The sequence below is a fragment of the Tachypleus tridentatus genome, chromosome 8, assembly GCF_004210375.1.
Source record: "Tachypleus tridentatus isolate NWPU-2018 chromosome 8, ASM421037v1, whole genome shotgun sequence".
Lineage (NCBI taxonomy): Eukaryota > Metazoa > Arthropoda > Merostomata > Xiphosura > Limulidae > Tachypleus > Tachypleus tridentatus.
The window spans coordinates 17,939,449-17,959,595 of record NC_134832.1 but is presented as its reverse complement, the minus strand read 5'-3'; the positions used below and the strand labels follow the sequence as shown (position 1 = coordinate 17,959,595).

Below are 20,147 nucleotides of genomic sequence, written 5' to 3'. Positions count from 1 at the left end.
GTGCATCTTACGAGGCCGACGTTCCCAAAGGAGCCGAGGCTAAAGTGAACAAGCAGCTCTGACAAGTTTTTCCTAACTAGCCTCAGTCAACTAGAAATTCTGGTCGGAGCAACGAAAGAAGCTGTTTGAAAAGAATGCCTCCGACGCCTCACTACCTATTACATTTTACTCGTCCGCGTCGACAGTTAATTACTAAAAAGAGTTCTCCTATATTAGTCACAAAAACGTCTTTTTTTTTTTACAAATACAAGTATAAATCTACATATTTCTAATAAAAATAATTTTATTGATATTATTTATGCTCTTAAGCTAAATGTTTAAAACTCTTAAGCAGTTTATTTATTTCGCGGAATGATTTAGTTTTTCTTCTTTTTTTTTTTGTATTACAGATGGTTCCCGCTTTTGAAGTGCAGAGAATAATGGAGTGTATAGATGATAAGACCACGTTGCCTTAACCCTTGATTTACCCGACTCAACCTGCCTGACTGAAAGCACGTGCTCTGTCGGAAGTCAACAAGGACCAACATGAGATTTCGGGTACGACATCCCGATGTACAGGTTCATACTGTAACTATGTTTGGTAGTTGGGTGTCGACTTAGGCAGTATGGCAGCGTCAGCGCAGGCACTGGAGAACTGTACGGAACAGAAAAGGCCTGATAATGGAGATCATTTAACTCGAAGTGGGTATGGGACTTTAGTCTTAAAGAATGGGGCTGCAGCTCAAGAAATTTGTTTCACTAGAGAAGCAAAAGGTAACTTAATTGTAAACAATAAAGTGAGATCACCAAATAAAAACTTGGAAAACTCGAAGAAAGACATGACAATGGAAAACTTTCAAGATGGAGATAGGCCTACATCGGCTAATATCAATACTGAAAATGCAGCATTTAACTCAAACTTGGAAAGATCACGAATCAGTTCGGAGTTTCAGACATATAACCAAAGCATTAGGGAATCCATGTTACCGAGTGATGAGTATCGAAATTCTCAAGCCAACGTACATCACACTTCTGTTTCAAACTACGTTCGAGGGTACGTTGACCGTACTAGTGGTAGCTATCCACAAGAACAACATGGCGGTACGATCGGTGACGATGGGAATTTAAACTCACAGCATAATAATTTTATTTCTCAGTTTGACCAACAGTCAAGGGTAGGACTTTCACAATCTTCCCGAATGATGAACTATGGCTCGCTTCATCCGTCAAGGCTAGTCTCAAGTGCCTCAGCAATGGGTGGTTATCCTAGTGGTACTTCTTCACAACAAAATCGTTTTCTCCCTTCTTCTGACCAGAACGTTGGTCAGCAAGGTGGACAAACTCCTACTTTAAACCAATTGTTACAAGTACCAAATTCCATACATCATTATCAAAATAATTACGGGGATTCTGGGAGTAATCAAGAAGTCCCGAAAGGAGTTGGGGAACTGTCCAATAGTACCTCTCAGTACCCTGGTGTTGGCAACAGTAATAATTCTCCAACTAATCCATCTTGGAACAGCTCACAGAATGTGAACCCATATCAACAAATGTCAAACTCTTTTCATAACTATAGAAATCAGGTAAGGTATAAATATATTTTTTTTTCTGTGCTTGTATGTCAGAATGTACAGCTACAGCTAGTTTTCAGAATTCATGCGTATCGAAAAATAAATAACTTGTCAGCAACAAATGGAGTACTCTTGCACCTGCTTAATTGTATTTTAACTTAATATAATATACATTTACGATACAGTTACTAAGATTGTATTTTTTTATTAAACCTATATATCTGCAGTGAATCTACAACTAGACTTAGTAAAGATTGACACTTTAGTAAGTGCTGAATCTGTAATTAGAAGACCGTAAAGTATACAGCACTTTGAAAACCTATTGTTTTTTTTTCAGCAAATCTTTAATTGTAAAGGTTGGAAAAATTTGTTCTGTATAACGTTATTGCGTATACTATAGTATACATCGCATTATTATTATTATTACTTTTTATTGGTTTAAATAAAGTGTTTTGTTGTTTATCTTCCAGGAGGGAAAATTATAACTTTTTAAAAATCTTTGTTACGTAGTGTTTCACAAGTTCGTGTTCCTCATATTGTAAAATCAACTTTTTAAAGAAAGATAAACGTACAGTTTGTAAAATACAGCCAAGTATTTCTTAAATGCGTAGAATGTCTGAAAGGGTAATTGGGAAGCAAAATATTCGCTTGTTACAAAATTCTATGATTGTATGTAATAAGTTGGATACAAGCTTCAAATATTCTACTCTTTATTTTTACGATATTAATTGAAAAAAAGCCTTCATTTAACTAGGCGATTTTAAGCCATAACTTATTTTGAGGATAGTTTAAAAATCGAGAAAATCACGCCATCCACGTACTTAACCGTAAATATCTAATATACAAGAATAACTATTGAAAATACACTCGTGTGTGAGAGAGTTGAATAAAAACAGATATACTATAAAAGGTCTTTTTTTTCAGAAAACGTTTGTATTTTAGCGTTGTTAAATACAATAAATTCACTATTTAACACTACAGTTTGCTTACAGCTGATAGTTGTTCATTTTAATTTTAAGTTCGTCTACCTATATAAGGTTTTATACTTTCTGAGATGGTGCTAAAAAATATTTTATATATTTCCTACAGCAAAACCTTCGTGTAGCTTTGCGCGAAATTCGAAACAAATAAACCTACAGCAAAACATTCTTCTCTGTTCAGCTGAAGCGTTCGACAGCTAGCACCTTTGGGAGGGTCATTATAGTCACGTGCTACTTTCAACGAGGAATTTTAAATTTTGGAGGCAAAAACTGAAACACGACTGACATATTGGAGCTATGTTAAAAGAAGCTCAGTGATTGGTCAGAAGCGGTTCACGAAATCGAAGTTAATCACGTCAATTCCTTTCCAACCATGACACAATCAAACTACTGTGGACTTTAATCACGAGCAGGGCACGGTATCATATACCAATTTTAGACCTCATTTCAGAGTGGTTAAAAACATTTAGATTTCTCTATCTTTCTTTTTTCTTACTTATTCTGTAAACACGAAATTGCTATCATTTTTCTTTATATATTTGCAAGTATTTTGTAACATTCATGAAATATTTGAGTTCAGTTTATCGAGATTAATGAAACGAAATTTTATTTTCCCGTTTTCACCGTCGTAAACGGTTTGTTATTGTTGTTTGTTAATAAAAAGTTAGTTGCAAAAAACGATTTTGAAATATAAATACAATACTTGGATTGCTAAATACATTTTGGTAGAAAAGTCAAGCACAAGTTAAACATCACATTAATAATAAGTAAGTATAATTGCAATGAAACAGATGAGACCTTCAGAAACGTATTAAATCTAAAATTAACATATAACAGTTAACACGGTTAAGTTAAACAGACTTTACATTGGTTATTTAAATAACATAGGTCACAGGCAATGGAAGGAAAGATTACGTGATAAAGTGCACACCAAACCAATTTGTCTGTCAACATTCTTATTGGTATGGAACAATTCTTACGTCCATGTTGTTTATTTACTCATTAATTTATCTCGTTTTTAGCGGTCCCGTGGTCAGTTAGTCTGTTTATATATAGTTTCTGTGTGGTTAGTAGTTTTCATAAAGGAAAACCATCAACTGACAGTAAAAGTTTTAAACTTATTTTCAACAGCATCGCCCACCATCTAGTATGCTAAACTACGAAATTACTGACAAAATGTATTTAATACATAAAGATAAATTTACATTACAATTAGTTTAATTTTCTCCCACATCTACTCATTTATATTTGACATAGTAAGGTAAACGTGCGAAATGTTTTCGAATTATCTTACGCTATTTGTTTTCTCCACCCATTTGTTTGATCGGAACAGAACTTTGGAACATAACTTCCCATTATCGTTACATTTTTTGTTATCTTCATTACAAGTTATTATTTGTATTTTATAAAACTGCCAACATAATCTTAAGTTACCTCGTAGTTTCGTTGAATGGTTCTATCTTTAGTTTTTGAATAACCCTAACAAAGTTTGTTACTTTTATTGTTCCTTCCAACGATATATGTTTTTAAATCACATGTGTGTTTAGTGCATACGTTCATCAATATCATTTATTGTCTAGGAGTCATAGTACAAGTAAACAACAGTAAAAATACTGACGTGAGGCGTTTCTGCTTGGCCTAAAGGTGTATTTGTTTCATCACATTTAGTTATATTGCAAACAGTTTATAACATCGAACAATAACGGATCTATAATATAGCTTTACGTGAAACGAAGGACGGCAACATGTAGTCAGCGATCGAAAACTATTTCCCGCTCGTGCCGCATTAGAGATGACTTTTCCGAGTGTTAAGCAATGGTTGACGCTGATGTAAGGGGAGCTGCCATGGCTGCCATCTTCCCTCCCCAGTTTGCTGGCGTTAGCAACCCGCCATTGCTTCAGCCCAAACAACAGCCTTGTACGTAGGGCATATCCCCACGTCATCCGCGCCAATTACTCGGACCTGGTCCGCTGGTTTCAAGGCTTGTAATCTTCTGTTAGCTATCTCCCCGCCGCTGAGATTTCCAAGTAGGCTTGCCAATGGCCTCTTTCCGAACTCGCCGTGTTCTCTTTTTCTCCTTGTTTGTTGCAGACTTCTTGCTCGTCATTCGTGTGTAGAAAAGCTTAATTAAGGCCATTACGATTGAGAAATAAGTTGACGTACTTGTTACGTGCGTGAATACCACGTTTTTCTTCTCTCTTTCAAAACACAGCACTTTATGATTTAATGTTGATTTTTTTACCACTTTTCATAAGCTGTTTCATTTTACACTTCAGTCGTAAGTCATGTTTTCCTTTCTAAATCTTAGACTCAGATTTGAGATCGGAGAGAGAGAAGTGTACTATTAGGCCAGCAAAGTATAAATATCAATGGTTAGTAAGTTTTAGATACATTTTGAAAAACGACCTTTGCCGAATTTTTGTTAGCTTTACGGTATATTTTTGTTAGCATGTTCATGTGAAAGTACCTGACTGTTTACGGTATATTACAGTTAAGGATCAAATGCTGTATCGGTTATAAATAACTTTTGTATGTCCTACAACAATGAATATGATAAAAAACATAAATAAACTCCTGATATTTTGTCTTATATTGGAAAATAATAATGAACATTTTCATTATGTTGGAAATATTTCTTTAATGACGTTAACCGAGACAACAGCATGATGCGCGGTACTGCCTATTTGTTCGTAATAACGTATGAGTCTCAAAATAATGTAAATAGTTTATCAATGTATTGAATAAAGACTTGTTTCTTTTAGAATTTTGTGCAAAGGTACACAAGGAATGTCTGTGTATAGTCGTCGCTAATATTGAACTAATAGTCTAGATGGAGTACGTCTAATCAGTAGCACCCACCGTCAATTGTTGGGCTAATCTTGTCTGACCAAATAATAGCATGCGACCGGCATCTTTATAGTCCTAAAACATGGAAGACATTTTGCAACAGCGGGCAACAAATTTTCGGATTTATAGTCTGAATAAGCTATAATCCGGTCCTCGAATAGAAAAAAATTTGATGTGATCGCCAGAAAGAAACCACCTATTATTTCTTATGTGTAATGATTTGTTTATCCATAGCAAGTTTTAAAATGTCACTTGGAATTTTTATCGTTTCTTGAAAATTAATCGAGTTTTAACGCAGAGTAACATTAATATAAAAAAAAACTTTTTCAATACTTCAGTACTGAATGACAAGCATCCACAGTTTTAATCAACCTGCCAAAACAGATTTAAGATAGACTGAAAAAATGTTGTTGACAGTGACTGAATGCGACAGCAATCATAACTTAAATATTTTCATTTAGTGAAAATACTGCGTATTATGGAAAATCACGTTGAGCGCCAGTAAACCCTGATACGACGACACCGATCAAGTTCGTGCTTCCTTAATTAAGTCTTATTCAGGTTTATTTTATTGTCAACAATCATGAGTGTATATCGTATTTTAGTAATACCTACAAGAACTATATTATAATAAAATTAGGACGTTATCAATTTATCCTACTTTTGGCATTCTTCAAAGCACGCACGTGTTCAGTGGAAGTGAAAATAAATATCCATTCCCATGACAACATACAATCGCCTTGTCACGTGCCACGTTCTAATTAGAGCTCTTGAGAAGCATATGTTTTGTATTTTACCACTCCCTTCTCCATTCACACTGTTTAGCACGCATAGCTGTATGGGACTGTAATAAAAAGTTATCTCACCAGGGGGCCGATTATTATACCTCTTCTTTAGCCATTCGCAGGAACCAACCAAGAATTGGTGGGGAGGAGCTTGAAAGCTGAAAATTATTTTGAAATATTTAACGTACAACAGTGACCGATCAGCTGCCGGCTTTGAACCTATTGAATGTTTCACTTCCTATTACACAGAATTATGGGCTATTTATTCCCAAACACGTGGTTTGACAGGCGTGATACCAATTTTAGAATCTCAAGTGTATGCATATTCAGACACTTTTGTACGTGTTAAGCTCACATACAGAGTCAATAAACTCCTAGGTCTGACAATTTGTTTGTTTGTTTGTTTAAATTTCGCGTAAAAGTGCAGGAAGGCCTTCCTTAATTTAGTAGTGTAAGATTAGAGGGAAGGCACTTTAGTCATCACCACCCACCGCCAAATCTTGGGCTACTCTTTTACCAACAAATATTGGGATTGACTGTAACTGTATAACGCCCACACGGATGAAAGGGCAAGCATGTTTGGTGAGACGGGGATTCGAACTCGCGAACTTCAGATTATGCGAGTCGAGCATCCCAACCATCTGGTAATTCCGAGCCAAAGGTGTGGTAGAAAACGAGTATTGTTTCATATTATTAGTTATTATTTTGTTTCTAATAAATGATATTTCATTATTTTTTTTACTTTTTCATCTCGAAAGTATATATTGTTACGTATTATAATTTATCCCGAACAAATTTCCAAGTTATTATGTTACATACTATTTCAAATAACCGTAACTTTGGATTTCGAAGTTAATCAAATGTTAATATGTATCAAATCTGTGGTATTTGTCAACAAGATCGATACACACAATTATTTTTTGACACAGATATATTTTAATATATAAACAAAAACAATACAATTTATAACAACGATTATTACAAATAATGATTTATATACAACAATTTTACAAACTTACAGACAATACTAAGTCTTATATTTGGTCTAGAACTAAATATTTTATTGATGTTTACGGAGAGCAAATTAATTCTTTGTTGATGCACCTTTACACTTCTTTTGACGGCTAGCTAGCTTGAAGTACTTGTAAGTTTTTGCCGGTGACAATATCTAATGTTCTCCTAGAAATACTAATTTCAAAACTTAACTCACTGAAGGTAAACGGTTGGAAATCTACAAACATTCCTGGTCAAATTCTGTAGCTTTCCGATTAATAAGCTTTAATCACAATTATAGCTTCCAAGGCGTATTAGCGCACTGACTGTAGCTGTCTAATGATATTCTTTTTCTTTCTCTCGGCTAGCCGCGGTTATATAAATCTCGCGAGTTTCTGGAAGTTTCAACAATGTTCGAAAACGCACCAGCATTTTCATAAAACAAATATTATTGATTCTTACTCTCATGAATTTTATGCAAATTTCGAGAATGGGACTTGCGCAATACACAATCAAAAATATACATCACAAGCAAAAAAGAAAACTATACTGAAACAAGCATAGGTATTAAATAAACGTATAACAGTAAATCTGTTACAATATATATATATGCACACGTATATGTCGTCATAGACCAATCATTTCATTTACTCATAAAATCATCTCTACGTTGTATAAGGTCGGCAAGAATTTGGTTAGTTGTTTTTAACTGGTGATACTATATATAAAATAGTATTTTATATTAATTATATAAATTAATGATAAACGAGAATGTGTTACCATGGTTGGGGTACTCAACTCTCAATCTTCAAATAAAGAGTAGTCTAAGAGTTGGTAATGGGTGGTGTTGACTTCACCACAGTCTAATCTATGAACGGCTAGCACAGGTAGCCCTCGCATAAATTTGTGTGAATAAAACGAACAAAGAAAAAAAATAACAAAAAGTGCAACTGATAACGTTCATCAGTCGATGACGTCATATACTTTTCGTCCTGGAAAACCGTATTGGTCAGCAAATAACAACGTGACTTAAATTATTATTAGTCTCGCTGTGATGTCATATCACACATATTACATATTAACGTCATTTCCTTTTAAAATTACAATAACGTAAACTGCAAGACAAAGAGCCGTGAATCATTGCTATATAGCTGTGAAATATAAATTAACAACATCGGTATTTTATTAGTAAAAAAATTCCTCCGTAAATGTATACATATTTTTTCTACATAATTTATTATTACATTCTCTGTATAACTTTATAGAGTTTTGAGCAAGGTTTGAAAACCAGTTAACAGTTACGTATAACAGTTTACCAAAACATTCTATTTCGGTGTGTAAAAATAATTTAGTGTATGAGTACAGTCTGTAGTCAGACAAAGAAATAGATGAACAACTGATTTACAATATAAAGCAAAGTAATAAATTTAATATAGGATAATAGTATATCAAATTAATATAATCAGTACAGAATCTAAAAATTCAATCCCATATCTTCTTTTGACACTGATTTTATTATATATAGTCTAATGTGACATTTCTGAAAGGTTTTTTGTTGAGAACTGTTCTAAGCCTTTTATTGAAATCTACGTATGTCAGCAAACCACTACAGCATTAACGTTTATCAGTGGTCAATTTTGTATTACACGCTTACAGACATTAGTCAAAATATATTCATTTTAAGGAATAATGTACGATTTACCAAAATAAGTAATTTACTATATAACACTGTGAAATGCTTTTGCAAATCAGTTTTGTTATATTTGATAATTGGAAACTATTTATTTACAAATATTTTTTCTCAAGATTTTCAGCGTAATTTAAATAGCTAGCTTCACTTAGATGGTAAAGTATGCTGCATAACTATACTAAAACAAATAACCAATTTGCCTCAAGTATAAACTGTCTGTGGCAACTAAAACAAAAAAATCAGTGAAATAAATATAATAGTTCAATTAGCCCAAATCCCCTCTTTCCCAACAAAGAAAATAAAATAAATACAAAATTACACCTTTATGAGATATATATCTTGACTTACCGACGTCGTTTGTTACTTTTAACAAGAAAATTTACAAATAAATTCGAACATGACTTTGATTAATCATAGTTAATAAAACTTTCTAAAGTTTAAATTGTTTGTACTCTCCTTATAGCGTCAAGTAACAATATACATAATTCTGAAACGAGTTACTGGTTTTTACTTGTCAAACATATATCTGAGATAACATCAATGTTGTTAGTTTCCTGTGAATTTTTCTCTGTTTTTGTGTTATTAGAATAAAATATTACATTCGTAATTCACTCTCTGATGAAAGAAGTCTAGGCACCCACCAGTTATACAAAAATTAACCATTTTCATGACATAATATAATAAAGATTTGAAACTAGGTTTTTCAGTAAATCGTTTCTTTCTTCTTTTTTTTCGTACATTGAACTTTCCCAGTTTATGCATCAACTATGACGTGGATGTTTTAATTTGACTAAAATACAATATTAGTTAAAAAAAGGTTAGAAGCTTTAAGATTTCGATAGTTACTACGGTATTAATTAATTGGTCTATAATATTTGGACTGTCATTGTGAATGCACTAGTCTACTGTTTTTGTATTAATTATTTAGTTTTTGAGTATAGTAAACACATTAAAATTTAATACGTGTGGTTTCTCACAGCAAGTTTGGAAATAAAAAGAAAGAAAAAATGTTAGAAGTTGTGGATGATCATAATATTTACCATGAAAAGTTGTTAATGGCCAAACACTTGAATGGCTTGTCGTTTATACAAACTGAAATAGTCACTGTAAAAATAAATGTATATGTGAACATTAATAATTGGTATGAAATGCTATTTTTATTCGTCTCTCATTTTGAAACCAAAATGGGAAAGTTTAGAATAACATGAGGTGAAAACATTTGCATTTAACGCGACTTTTATCAAATTTTAAAATTATAGGCCTCTGTTGTTTTTCAGCTTTTGCTATTTGAATCGTACTAGAACAGAAACTGTGATAAAAAAAAATTCTTTCACTGAACTAACATTGTAATTCAATGGCATTATTATTTGACATCTCCAAATTAAGTAAAAAACACTCGACTACACTGAAATAAAATATATATCATAATGTATTTTTGAACTAGCATAACTTTGGGAGAAGAATTTATATTCTTCGAACTTCTTTGTGTGTGTGTAATAATAGTAATGCTCGATATCGATTTTAGAACTGTCAAAAATTTCTAGCTCATGCAGAAAAATGATGCGATTTAAAAGTGACAAGTTTCGAAAGTTATGTGGAGGAAGGAATCGTTTGATGAATTATTTATAAACGAGCTTGAATAGACCTCTTATCCATACTTGAATACTTGTTTCTTACATAGTATAGGCTTATAAAGCAGCAAGAAATATGCGAAGACCAAAATTTATTTGTAGATATGCCAGCATCCTTTTTTTTTTTTTTTTTTATCAGAAAGTGCATATTTGTTAACCACTGAGGCAAACTTTTTATTGTGTTTGATTGTAAGAATGTGCTATCACTAGAACGGAAAGTACACATACGAATGAACATACAAACACTAGGGCTCTCCGCTGTTCAAACTTAACTGAAATCATAAAACAAAGAACAAACATAGGCTTATAGATGCGCTTGTTATTTCACGTGACCGTAAAGATATATATAGTCTTTAGTTAGTTACTAAAGTCTTTGTACGTGGCACTTGCAATCTAATTAGATGTCAATATTATTGTTCGTTAGTGGTGTAAAGTGTAAGAATGTTGAAATTCAAAGCGATTAACAGGAACCAATTCGTTTAATTATTACTAACTTTATAGACTATATATATATATACATACATACATACATTTTGTTGCTTCGGTCAAATCGCTTGAGAGCTTATACTCATTGACAGATTACCTCAAGTCTGTTTTATGGCATAATGACGTTTAAAGCGAAGATCGGTAATTAATTAAATAACATAAAGTTTCTAACTTTTAATCGAGGATATTTTGTTATTGTACCTGTGGTAATATATTTCGTTATTAAATGAAATATTTAAAGAGGTAAATTAAATTACTGTTGGTAAAAAAAACAAAAAACTTCAAATATACATTTTATGTGTCTGCGTATGTACTTAAAACGGTCCTTATGAATAAGATATAATCTTGGAAGAAAAACAAAAATAGAAAACGATATGAACAAGCGAACTAACGCGGCATCATCACTTTCAAATATTGTAGTTTACAGCTACGTAGTGATTAAAAAAGTAATTATACCGTGTTTCTCCGAAAATAAGACAGGGCTTATATTAATTTTCACTCCAAAATATCACACTAGGGCTTATTTTCGGGGGATGTCTTATTTTGATATATTAAAAAAATGAAGTTACAAAGTAAAACTATTAAACTAACCATTTAAAATAAACTATTATTAAACTATTAAACTAACTGATTAATACTTAAACAAACTAATTAACTAACTATTAAACTAATTAATAAATTAATTTTTTTTTATTTCTTTCCTCTTCCTGCCACTCTTAACTAGGGCTTATTTTAAGGGTAGGGCTTATATTAAAACTATCCCTAAAAATCACACTAGGTCTTATTTTATGGGTAGGGCTTATATTAAAACTATCCCCAAAAATCACACTAGGTCTTATTTTATGGGTAGGTCTTATTATCGGAGAAACACGGTAGTAGATACTGTGCTAAGCCTCGATATCTATATTAAATAATAAACTCGATTTAGAACTAGTTTTTTGTTTTCGGATATTCGCGCAAACCCTCTTTAACAACTATCCACAGTGGCTGGCCCTAATTTTGAAGTAGTAAGCTAAAGGGAGGGTTAGATGTCAACAGCATCTGCCGTCAACTATTGGACTCCTCTATAAGAACGATTATTGAAATTCGATTGTTATCCTTATAACACACCAACGGCTTAGTTCCGATGGAAACACAAGAATGATTAAAAAACGATTCATGTAAAGGATTAGAAATATATGCAAGTAGTTTTATATATCGTAAAGGTCATACTTTACAAACTGAAATTAAGTTATTATACACCAACTCTTAGATATGTGTCACAGAAGAATATGATATATATACACACTCACATATACCTACAAACATCTGCTTTTTTTATCATAAGCACATAGATCGTTCACTCAATTATGCATTCTTTTTGGTCACCCATACGTTGAAAAAACGTCTGCAAATAGGATAACAGAAACACAAGTTACAGCGTTTGTAAAAATCACTGTATATCTGTCTTATATTTACAACACCTTTTATCTACTGATTAAACACTTAATAAATGGATAATCATATTGTCTACAGAACGCGGATTTTTCAATTTTAAGAAACCTGGCAGGAATCCAAAAGCCAAAGGTGATATTTAATGAGCTTAAGAATCTATGAGCACATTTTATTTCTGTTGTCTGTCCATGTAACTACTTTGCCCTCTGTAGATGGATGTTCATCAAATTTGGCATGATGGTTTGTTGGTTTCATGCAGAGATGCATGCGAACTTCCAGTTTTATATTTTGCATTTAGCAGCTTTTGTGGGAGTTTTTTTACAATTACATATACAGGAAGCAACTTTTCATGTCCCAAGATAACCATTCATTAATCATGAATTTACATAACTTTCATCCAGAGGACAGGTACTACAGCTAGTTAATATATATTTCATCGTAAACTGAATTATTAACCTATTTGAAAAACAAAACAAAAATCGACAGCACATTTGAAGAAAGGTAAAGGTTTGAAAAGAGATAACTTTGTCAAAAATTACAGAGTGGTTTCTATTTTATAAAAAGGTGTCTAGCTATTAGAATGTTCAGAGAACTTTGTTGGAAACTGTAGATGGAGTTATTCACATATACTATATTATTAAGCATTAGAAACAGAGAGAGAGATAAACTACATACAGGAAAAGATAACTGAATATTTCATGACTGAGTTACAATAACAAGTTCTATGTGTCAGTAGTCATGATCTTTCATTGCACTGATAAAGCCTACTGCTCCCAAAAAAGGCAGAATATAATGCAGTGTTTTAATAACAATTGGGTAATCTTTAAAATGAAACTCATAAACAAATATCATACAAATAAAAAAAAAGATTAAAACAATTATTATCTTCCATAAAGACAGAAAATAACATATATATTAATGACTTTGTCTTACTAATTTTTACTGTGTGGCTGCTAAGTATTAATATTTACAATATTAAGAATTTAAAATAAGCAAAATACAAAAATATTCTGGACAAAATTTAAAATTAACAATTGTGTGTTATCAAATTTTAAAAGCTCTGAAGTATTGATCACAGAATTTCAACTATTCTTTACTATGTTTTATAAGAACAAAATAAATATTCATGCATTTAAATATGGTGATATAATGTTTTTATTATTTGGATTCTGTAGTTAATTAAACATTAGAATTGTGTTCCAGACCTCATAAGCAAAATGATGCTTAATTTTTAAAGAACTAACTTTAAAAGCAGACATTAAAATAGCTTTTGTTACAAAGCATTTGTGTGCTGTGTATAATCATAATTTATGTCTGAGTAATCATATGTGAAATAGATAGCAGTTGCTTAGTTTAACTGACACTTGTGGAAAATATGTTGGAGAGTAGTACAGATAGAAATAATGATGTTTTCAAAAACTCCTAAGCTCTTTTAAATATTTCCCTTCCATCTATGTTACTTTTATAGGTTTATCCTCCATGACCTTGTTCACAAGTGTTAGCTAAACTAAGCAACTGCTGTACATTTCACTTTTATTTGTTCATCATGAAAATTCTGCTTAAATTATCTATGAAAGAATAATTTATCACTCTTGGATATTACCACATCAAATACTAATGTATAATATTTTGTTGGGATTGTTACTATGTAGTTTTAGTTATTTTAATGTATAGAATTGTTAATATCAGTAAAATCTTTTGTGGTATAAGAGAACTGGCCTTAAAGAGGGAAACATGTTTGAAAAATCCACTTAATAGAGAAGGAATACATTTGATAATAGAATGAATGAGTTGCTTATTCAATGAGGTTTTGTTAACTGCTATGTTTGAGAAAACAGTCACAGCTGTAATATTTTATTTTAGTAAACTAAAAATTGATTTTCATGGTTTCACTTAAGAATATAATAGAAAAATTGTATTACCATATTTATATACATGAATATTGATGGTTTGTTTTTTGCTATGAAACATTGTAAAAAGTAGCTGAGCAGTTGTAGCCCAAACTTCAACTTTCTAAAACTTTTATTTTAAAAACAAATTATGGCATGTTTTTAAATTCTGCTTATTTTGAACCTTTAAGTGATATTGTAGACAATAATCATTGGTAGTCACAAATGTAAAAAATTAACAACAAGGTAGTTATGAGTTGATATTTTTTTGTGCTTTTATGGAGAGTAATAACTTTGTTTTAATATTGTTTATGAGTTGTTTCTAGGATTGTTTAATGGTAAAACTTAGATTGACACACAGGTACTCACTTGTTAGACAAGCAGTACTGTTAATTAGAAGTTTAAACTGCAGTTCCAAGGTATATTATACAAAAGAAAAATTGATTTTTTTTTCTTACCTTATTATCCAGTAAGTTATTACATATGGTACCATTGTGGCATTCAGATACACTGATTTTCAATAGAAAGTATCATGTATTGGAGATCTTACAGTTCATCAGTGCCATGGACTCTATAATTTGCTGATGAAATACCAAAATATTTTCTGTAATGGATTTCATGACTTAGACCACACAAAAAAAAACAAAAAACATTTTGTAACATTGACACTGAAGATGTAGCCCCAATATATCAATTAGTCAGGCAACCCCCAGTTGTAAAACAGGCAAAGGTTCTCAAAAAAAAGAAAACTAGTCCTTGGACATAATATTCTGTATTTGGGAAGTATAAGTTTGGATCAAAAAAGTTTTACATCAACTATTGGAATGTAAATGAAGTCACAAATAAAGCTTTTACTCACTGCCAGGGCATGATTTTACTTTGAAAGCTTTATCCTGGTTCAAAACTGTTTTCAATATTGGATCTAAAGAGTAAATATTGGTAGGTGTAAGCTAATGAAACGAAGAGAGAAAAGACAACCATTACCGCATGAAATGGGTTTTGGCAATTTTTTTAAACTTTTACGATTAGTTTGGTTTGGTTTGTTTTGAATTTTGCACAAAGCTACACGAGAGCTATCTGTGCTTCCCTAATTTAGCAGTGTAAGACTAGAGGGAAGGCAGCTAGTCATCACTACCCTCTGCCAACTCTTGGGCTACTCTTTTACCAACAAATAGTGGAATTGACCATCACACTATAATGCCCCCACAGCTGAAAGGGCGAACATGTTTGGTACGACTGGGATTCAAACTCGCAACCCTCGGAGTATGAGCTGAGTGCCTTAACCACCAGGCCTTGTAGGATTATGAGATGCACTTGCTACATTTCAACACTAATGGGACATACTGTGACTTTACTACTGTAGAATGTTGTACTCATTGACGTGGATGATGTAAAGCATGTGAGAAGGCCTTTGATGATGTTAGAGATGGAAAAAGATACTGGATTAGTTTAGGAAAGAGAACCTTAAGTTGAGTCCAAAGAAGTGTGAATTGTCGTGTTAATGGATGAATTTCCTATGACACATAGTTAGTGAAAAGGGAGGGTCTGTTGGCCTAAACTAAAATTCAATCTGTTCATAACTGGTCAAAACCACAGAATGTGCATGAGATAAAAGGATTTCATGGCTTATTTTCTTTTTATCATCACATGTAAAATAATTTTCTGACATAGCTCACCCTGTACATAAATTACTTGAAAGAAGACAAACAAATATGTTTTGTTAGACTTTATTATGAAGCCTTCAACAAATTGAAAATAAAACAAAACACTACTCCTGTATTAACATACCTAACTCATAAAGATCCATTTATATTTGATACAAATAACAACAAATGAATACTGCAGAAAAGGAGTATTGTACAAGTGGAAAAAAGTTTGTGCTTCAGATAGATTACACATTACTTGAAAGAGTAACAGTGGGAATAAATACACCATGATGGTGATGGCTATTTCACAATGTGGCCAGAAACATTCACTCCAAACAAGAAGCAGAAACTTTGGCAAGGAAACGTATCAATGAATTGGTTTTGAGACATGAGGTGCTTATGGAATTTCAATCAAATCAGAGATGAAATTTTAAATCAGACTAGTTTATGGAGATCTCTCAAATACTTGGTGTACAACTATACACATGTAAACCAATTGACCATTTATGTGGATGAACAATGGAAAACGTAGGATCAAGGTCTGCCACTATTAGTCATAAGTTATTGAACAACATACCAGTGGATTCTTTTGACCATCTACTCGGAGAGAACTCCTTCGGTGACAAGACAGCATGTGACAAGAAAACACAAAAGGTCACTTCTTTTGTATACTATAAGCCATCTAAATCAAAACACCCAAACGATTGAAGAATAGACATTTTAGAAAGAGTCAGTAAGATAATTAATAACATTTGTATTCTGTAATTGAGAAATTGTTCATGCTTTGTTTAATACATTTATTTAGTGATTGTGACCCCTTTTTATTAATTTTAATTTCAGTTTAATGCTATATGTATAAGGATTGTTCAAGGAACTCACAATTTAGGGAAGAGACAGTGTTGTGAGCTAAATTTTTAATTTTTCGCATTTTGTATTGTTTGCTAGAGGGAGTTTTGTCATTACATATTAATGGTATTAAATGGTGGAAATCTTCCTGTGGGTCTATAATTGACGTGATTTCTCCAATTTTTTAGAGCCTTGGAGTAATCTAATATTGTAAAAAAACAAAAACAGTAGATTATTGATTTATCAATGAGTTAACCACTTAGACAATAAGTTGATTCATTAGGAAATTGTTAGCTACTTTTTAGTGTGTTTTGAAGAAAAATAATGGGAAATTAAGTGAATGGCTTTTAAATTTTTTGTGTGAATTAGGCCTATCTGTTGGTTTTCGTTAGTTCGTAGAACAGTGTAACATGTAAAACTTTTAGTGGAAGAAATAAAATTATTTGCTTTTCGTTGATTAAAATGGACTCTGTATTACTTTTACCGAACAATAATAGTAGTAATAGAAGCTACATAATCACAGAAACTGTTACAATATTATTGTGACTTTCAAGACCACATAAGGTCAACAATAATTTAAAAGTCTGATAGCTGTGGAACATGTGGAAAATTTAAGAATTAAATAGAAAATTGACTTGTTGGTGGAAAGCAAATGGTGATGATAAATTGATATATTTCCAATTGAACTGTTGATGTTCTTCACATCAGTTTGATAACTTTGCTTGTTTATGTTTTCATGATTTGTGTCTCTAATTTGGATAGTTTATTTGATCTTCATCAAATTTTGTGCTTTTAAGTAGAGCTATGTATAAACCTGGTTAAATCCTTCAATTATTCCTTTTTGCAGAATATATAATTGCAAAAGAAGGCTAAGTCAAATGTCATCAAAATTTGTTCTTCCCACGTCTTCTTTCCCGCTGGTACAGTGGTAGGTCTTCAGATTTACAAAGCTAAAATCAGGGGTTCGATTCTTCTTGATGGACTCAGCAAATAGCCCAATGTGGCTTTGCTATAAAAAAATACACATATACCCACCCACGTCTTCTGCAGAATTTTTATTCTGCAAGCAGGACACTGAATTGTTGGAGAAATTTCAAAGAAGAGCTACCAGGATGATAGTGGGATTGTTTTAAGAGGAGAGACTAAAATCTCAAAACTTGTTTTCTTTGGAGAAGAGAAGGGTCAGAGGTGATTTGATTGAGGTGTTTCAGATTAGTAAGCATATTGATAATATAGATCGAGCAGACTTTTTTGTGTTTTGCAGTGAGAAGAATTGAATAAAGGGTTATAAATTCAAGTTTTGGCAGCGTATGAGCCGTTTGCGATTTAGACAATATTACTTTTCAAAGTGATTCGTTTTGGGATTGAACTACCTTAAAGAATATTAGAGGCAGAAAATTTAACTACGTTCAAGGAAAAATTAGATGAACATACGAGTAGTAAGGGGTGGGAACTGGAAGGAATATCCTTCATGAATTAATCAGCTCTTTTTGTTCCTTTAAATTTTAAGCACATTCTAAACAGACGATACCATCAAGTTTATTAGATGGCTTTTAATTAATACTTGATTTTCACGGATAGGTAAAAAATTGTTCGAAAATTTTGATTAATAATAGCAACAACATAGTTCAAGTGTAATTAAGATCTTTTATAATCATAAAGTAATTTTGAGTTTCTCTTATGAATGCTGGAAAAATTCGAAAAAGCTTGCGTGCTTTGCTCTTTCACCGTTGTTTTACTTACCAGTATCGAATAATGCACATAAGCATACTCTGCAGGAATTAATAATAATAGGAGCTGAAGTGACCGGATGTTGTAAGTGATGTACACCACTTTTAGTAGTTTCGCATTTTTCAATGATAAATTAGAAGACGGTATACAAGGATACTGAAAATTGTTTTTTCTCTATATATATGTATATGTATGTTTGTCGAAACTTCTTCATTTGTATGATTTAAAAAATGTGCCAGATTACAGTAAAATTTGTTTCGTGTTTCTCAGGTTTGAATGGACTGAAATATGTTCAACGTGAAATCATACTTATCATCAAAGTAAAGGTAACTTGAAGCTACTACATCATGTATACACAGTTTGGAAAATTTATTTCCAGTAAATTGACTGAACTACTGTACAATAGAGATTGTGATTGGCAATCACCTGAATTTTGAATGCAATTTAGATTTTTTTTTTAATGACACGCAGCTCAAGCCAAGAAGGAAGTGCAACTATTTACTGTGAAAATTAGGTTAAATTGGTTGACTTTTATCAAATAATAAAACTGTACAATACAAATTGGTGCTGTCTGAGATAAACCAAGTGTATTTAAATTTCAGAGTGGGCCCACGTCTCAACCTAGTGTGAAACAACCATACATTACTTCTGGTCAGCAGAACCTATTGATATCTCCTCATGGCCAGTATGGTCAGCATTATCCCCAGCAGTTATATCTTCCAATCCAAGATCAACCCCAAAGTTCATCTTCCTTTATTGTTAACCAAGGCTACTCCCAGCAGGTAAATAAACTTGTGGTCCATATATATATACACATACACAAAAACACATGTGAACATGAACATCACATCATTGGAAATACACTTGAAAAATGTTGAGGACTTAGAATTCAGTAAAAAATAATCATGTTTTGATATTATACATTCAATATAATAAATAATATCCAGTAAAGAAACTAAAAGTTATTCAGTTCATGAATACAATACTTTCCAAACTTCAAGTCCATTTCATATTTACTTTTTAACTTTTAAATTTATCAAACAAATCTTTAATTGAAAACAAATGTTAAAAGCTATGTTTGCATTATTTTAGAGTTTAATTTATTGTTTTTTATGTTTATATTTTTCTCTGTTTATTGTACATGTTTTTTTAGTAATATGTGTAATATTCAGTAATATACATATATTGTTGTAAAGCAAAACCATTTTTCAAAATTAAAGATTCTGTGATTGTATTAATCATTCTACCTTACTCCTTTGATAATATCATCTATTTTAGAATATGTGGAGCTATATTCTTTGAAGATATATTCTATCATAAATCAGTATAATTAGATAACAAAATGGGTCTTTTTAAGATCCTTAATTTGACCCATATGAGACTGGGATGGAAATTGTTTATAAATATAGTGCCAGGTATAAATACATCACTTAAAACGTCTTCTAACTTTGCCACATCATATTTTCCGAGATGACAGACGCTGACATTCATGTGAATCTGTATGTTAAATAGAACATATTCTCGATACATTGCATGATGGCTTTAGCTTTATGTAATCTGCTAGCTATCACATTAATTAGTTATAATCTATTTTGCATCACATATATAACCTTCACTGGCAGAAACTTGTATACATCT

General features: G+C 31.9%; 1 protein-coding gene across 4 annotated transcripts in view; it reads left to right on the top strand.

The window, feature by feature from the left end:
- Window positions 1–360: 360 nt before the first annotated feature.
- The window catches only part of LOC143258601 (trithorax group protein osa-like), a 132,958-nt gene continuing 113,171 nt past the window's right edge, over window positions 361–20,147 (top strand). For all 4 annotated transcript variants that reach the window (XM_076517798.1, XM_076517799.1, XM_076517800.1 and 1 more), the window contains exons 1-2: window positions 361–1,562; window positions 19,112–19,291. In XM_076517798.1, coding sequence (XP_076373913.1) covers window positions 606–1,562; window positions 19,112–19,291 — 1,137 coding nt within the window. In that variant the 5' untranslated portion in view covers window positions 361–605. The remainder of the gene's footprint in view (window positions 1,563–19,111; window positions 19,292–20,147) is intronic.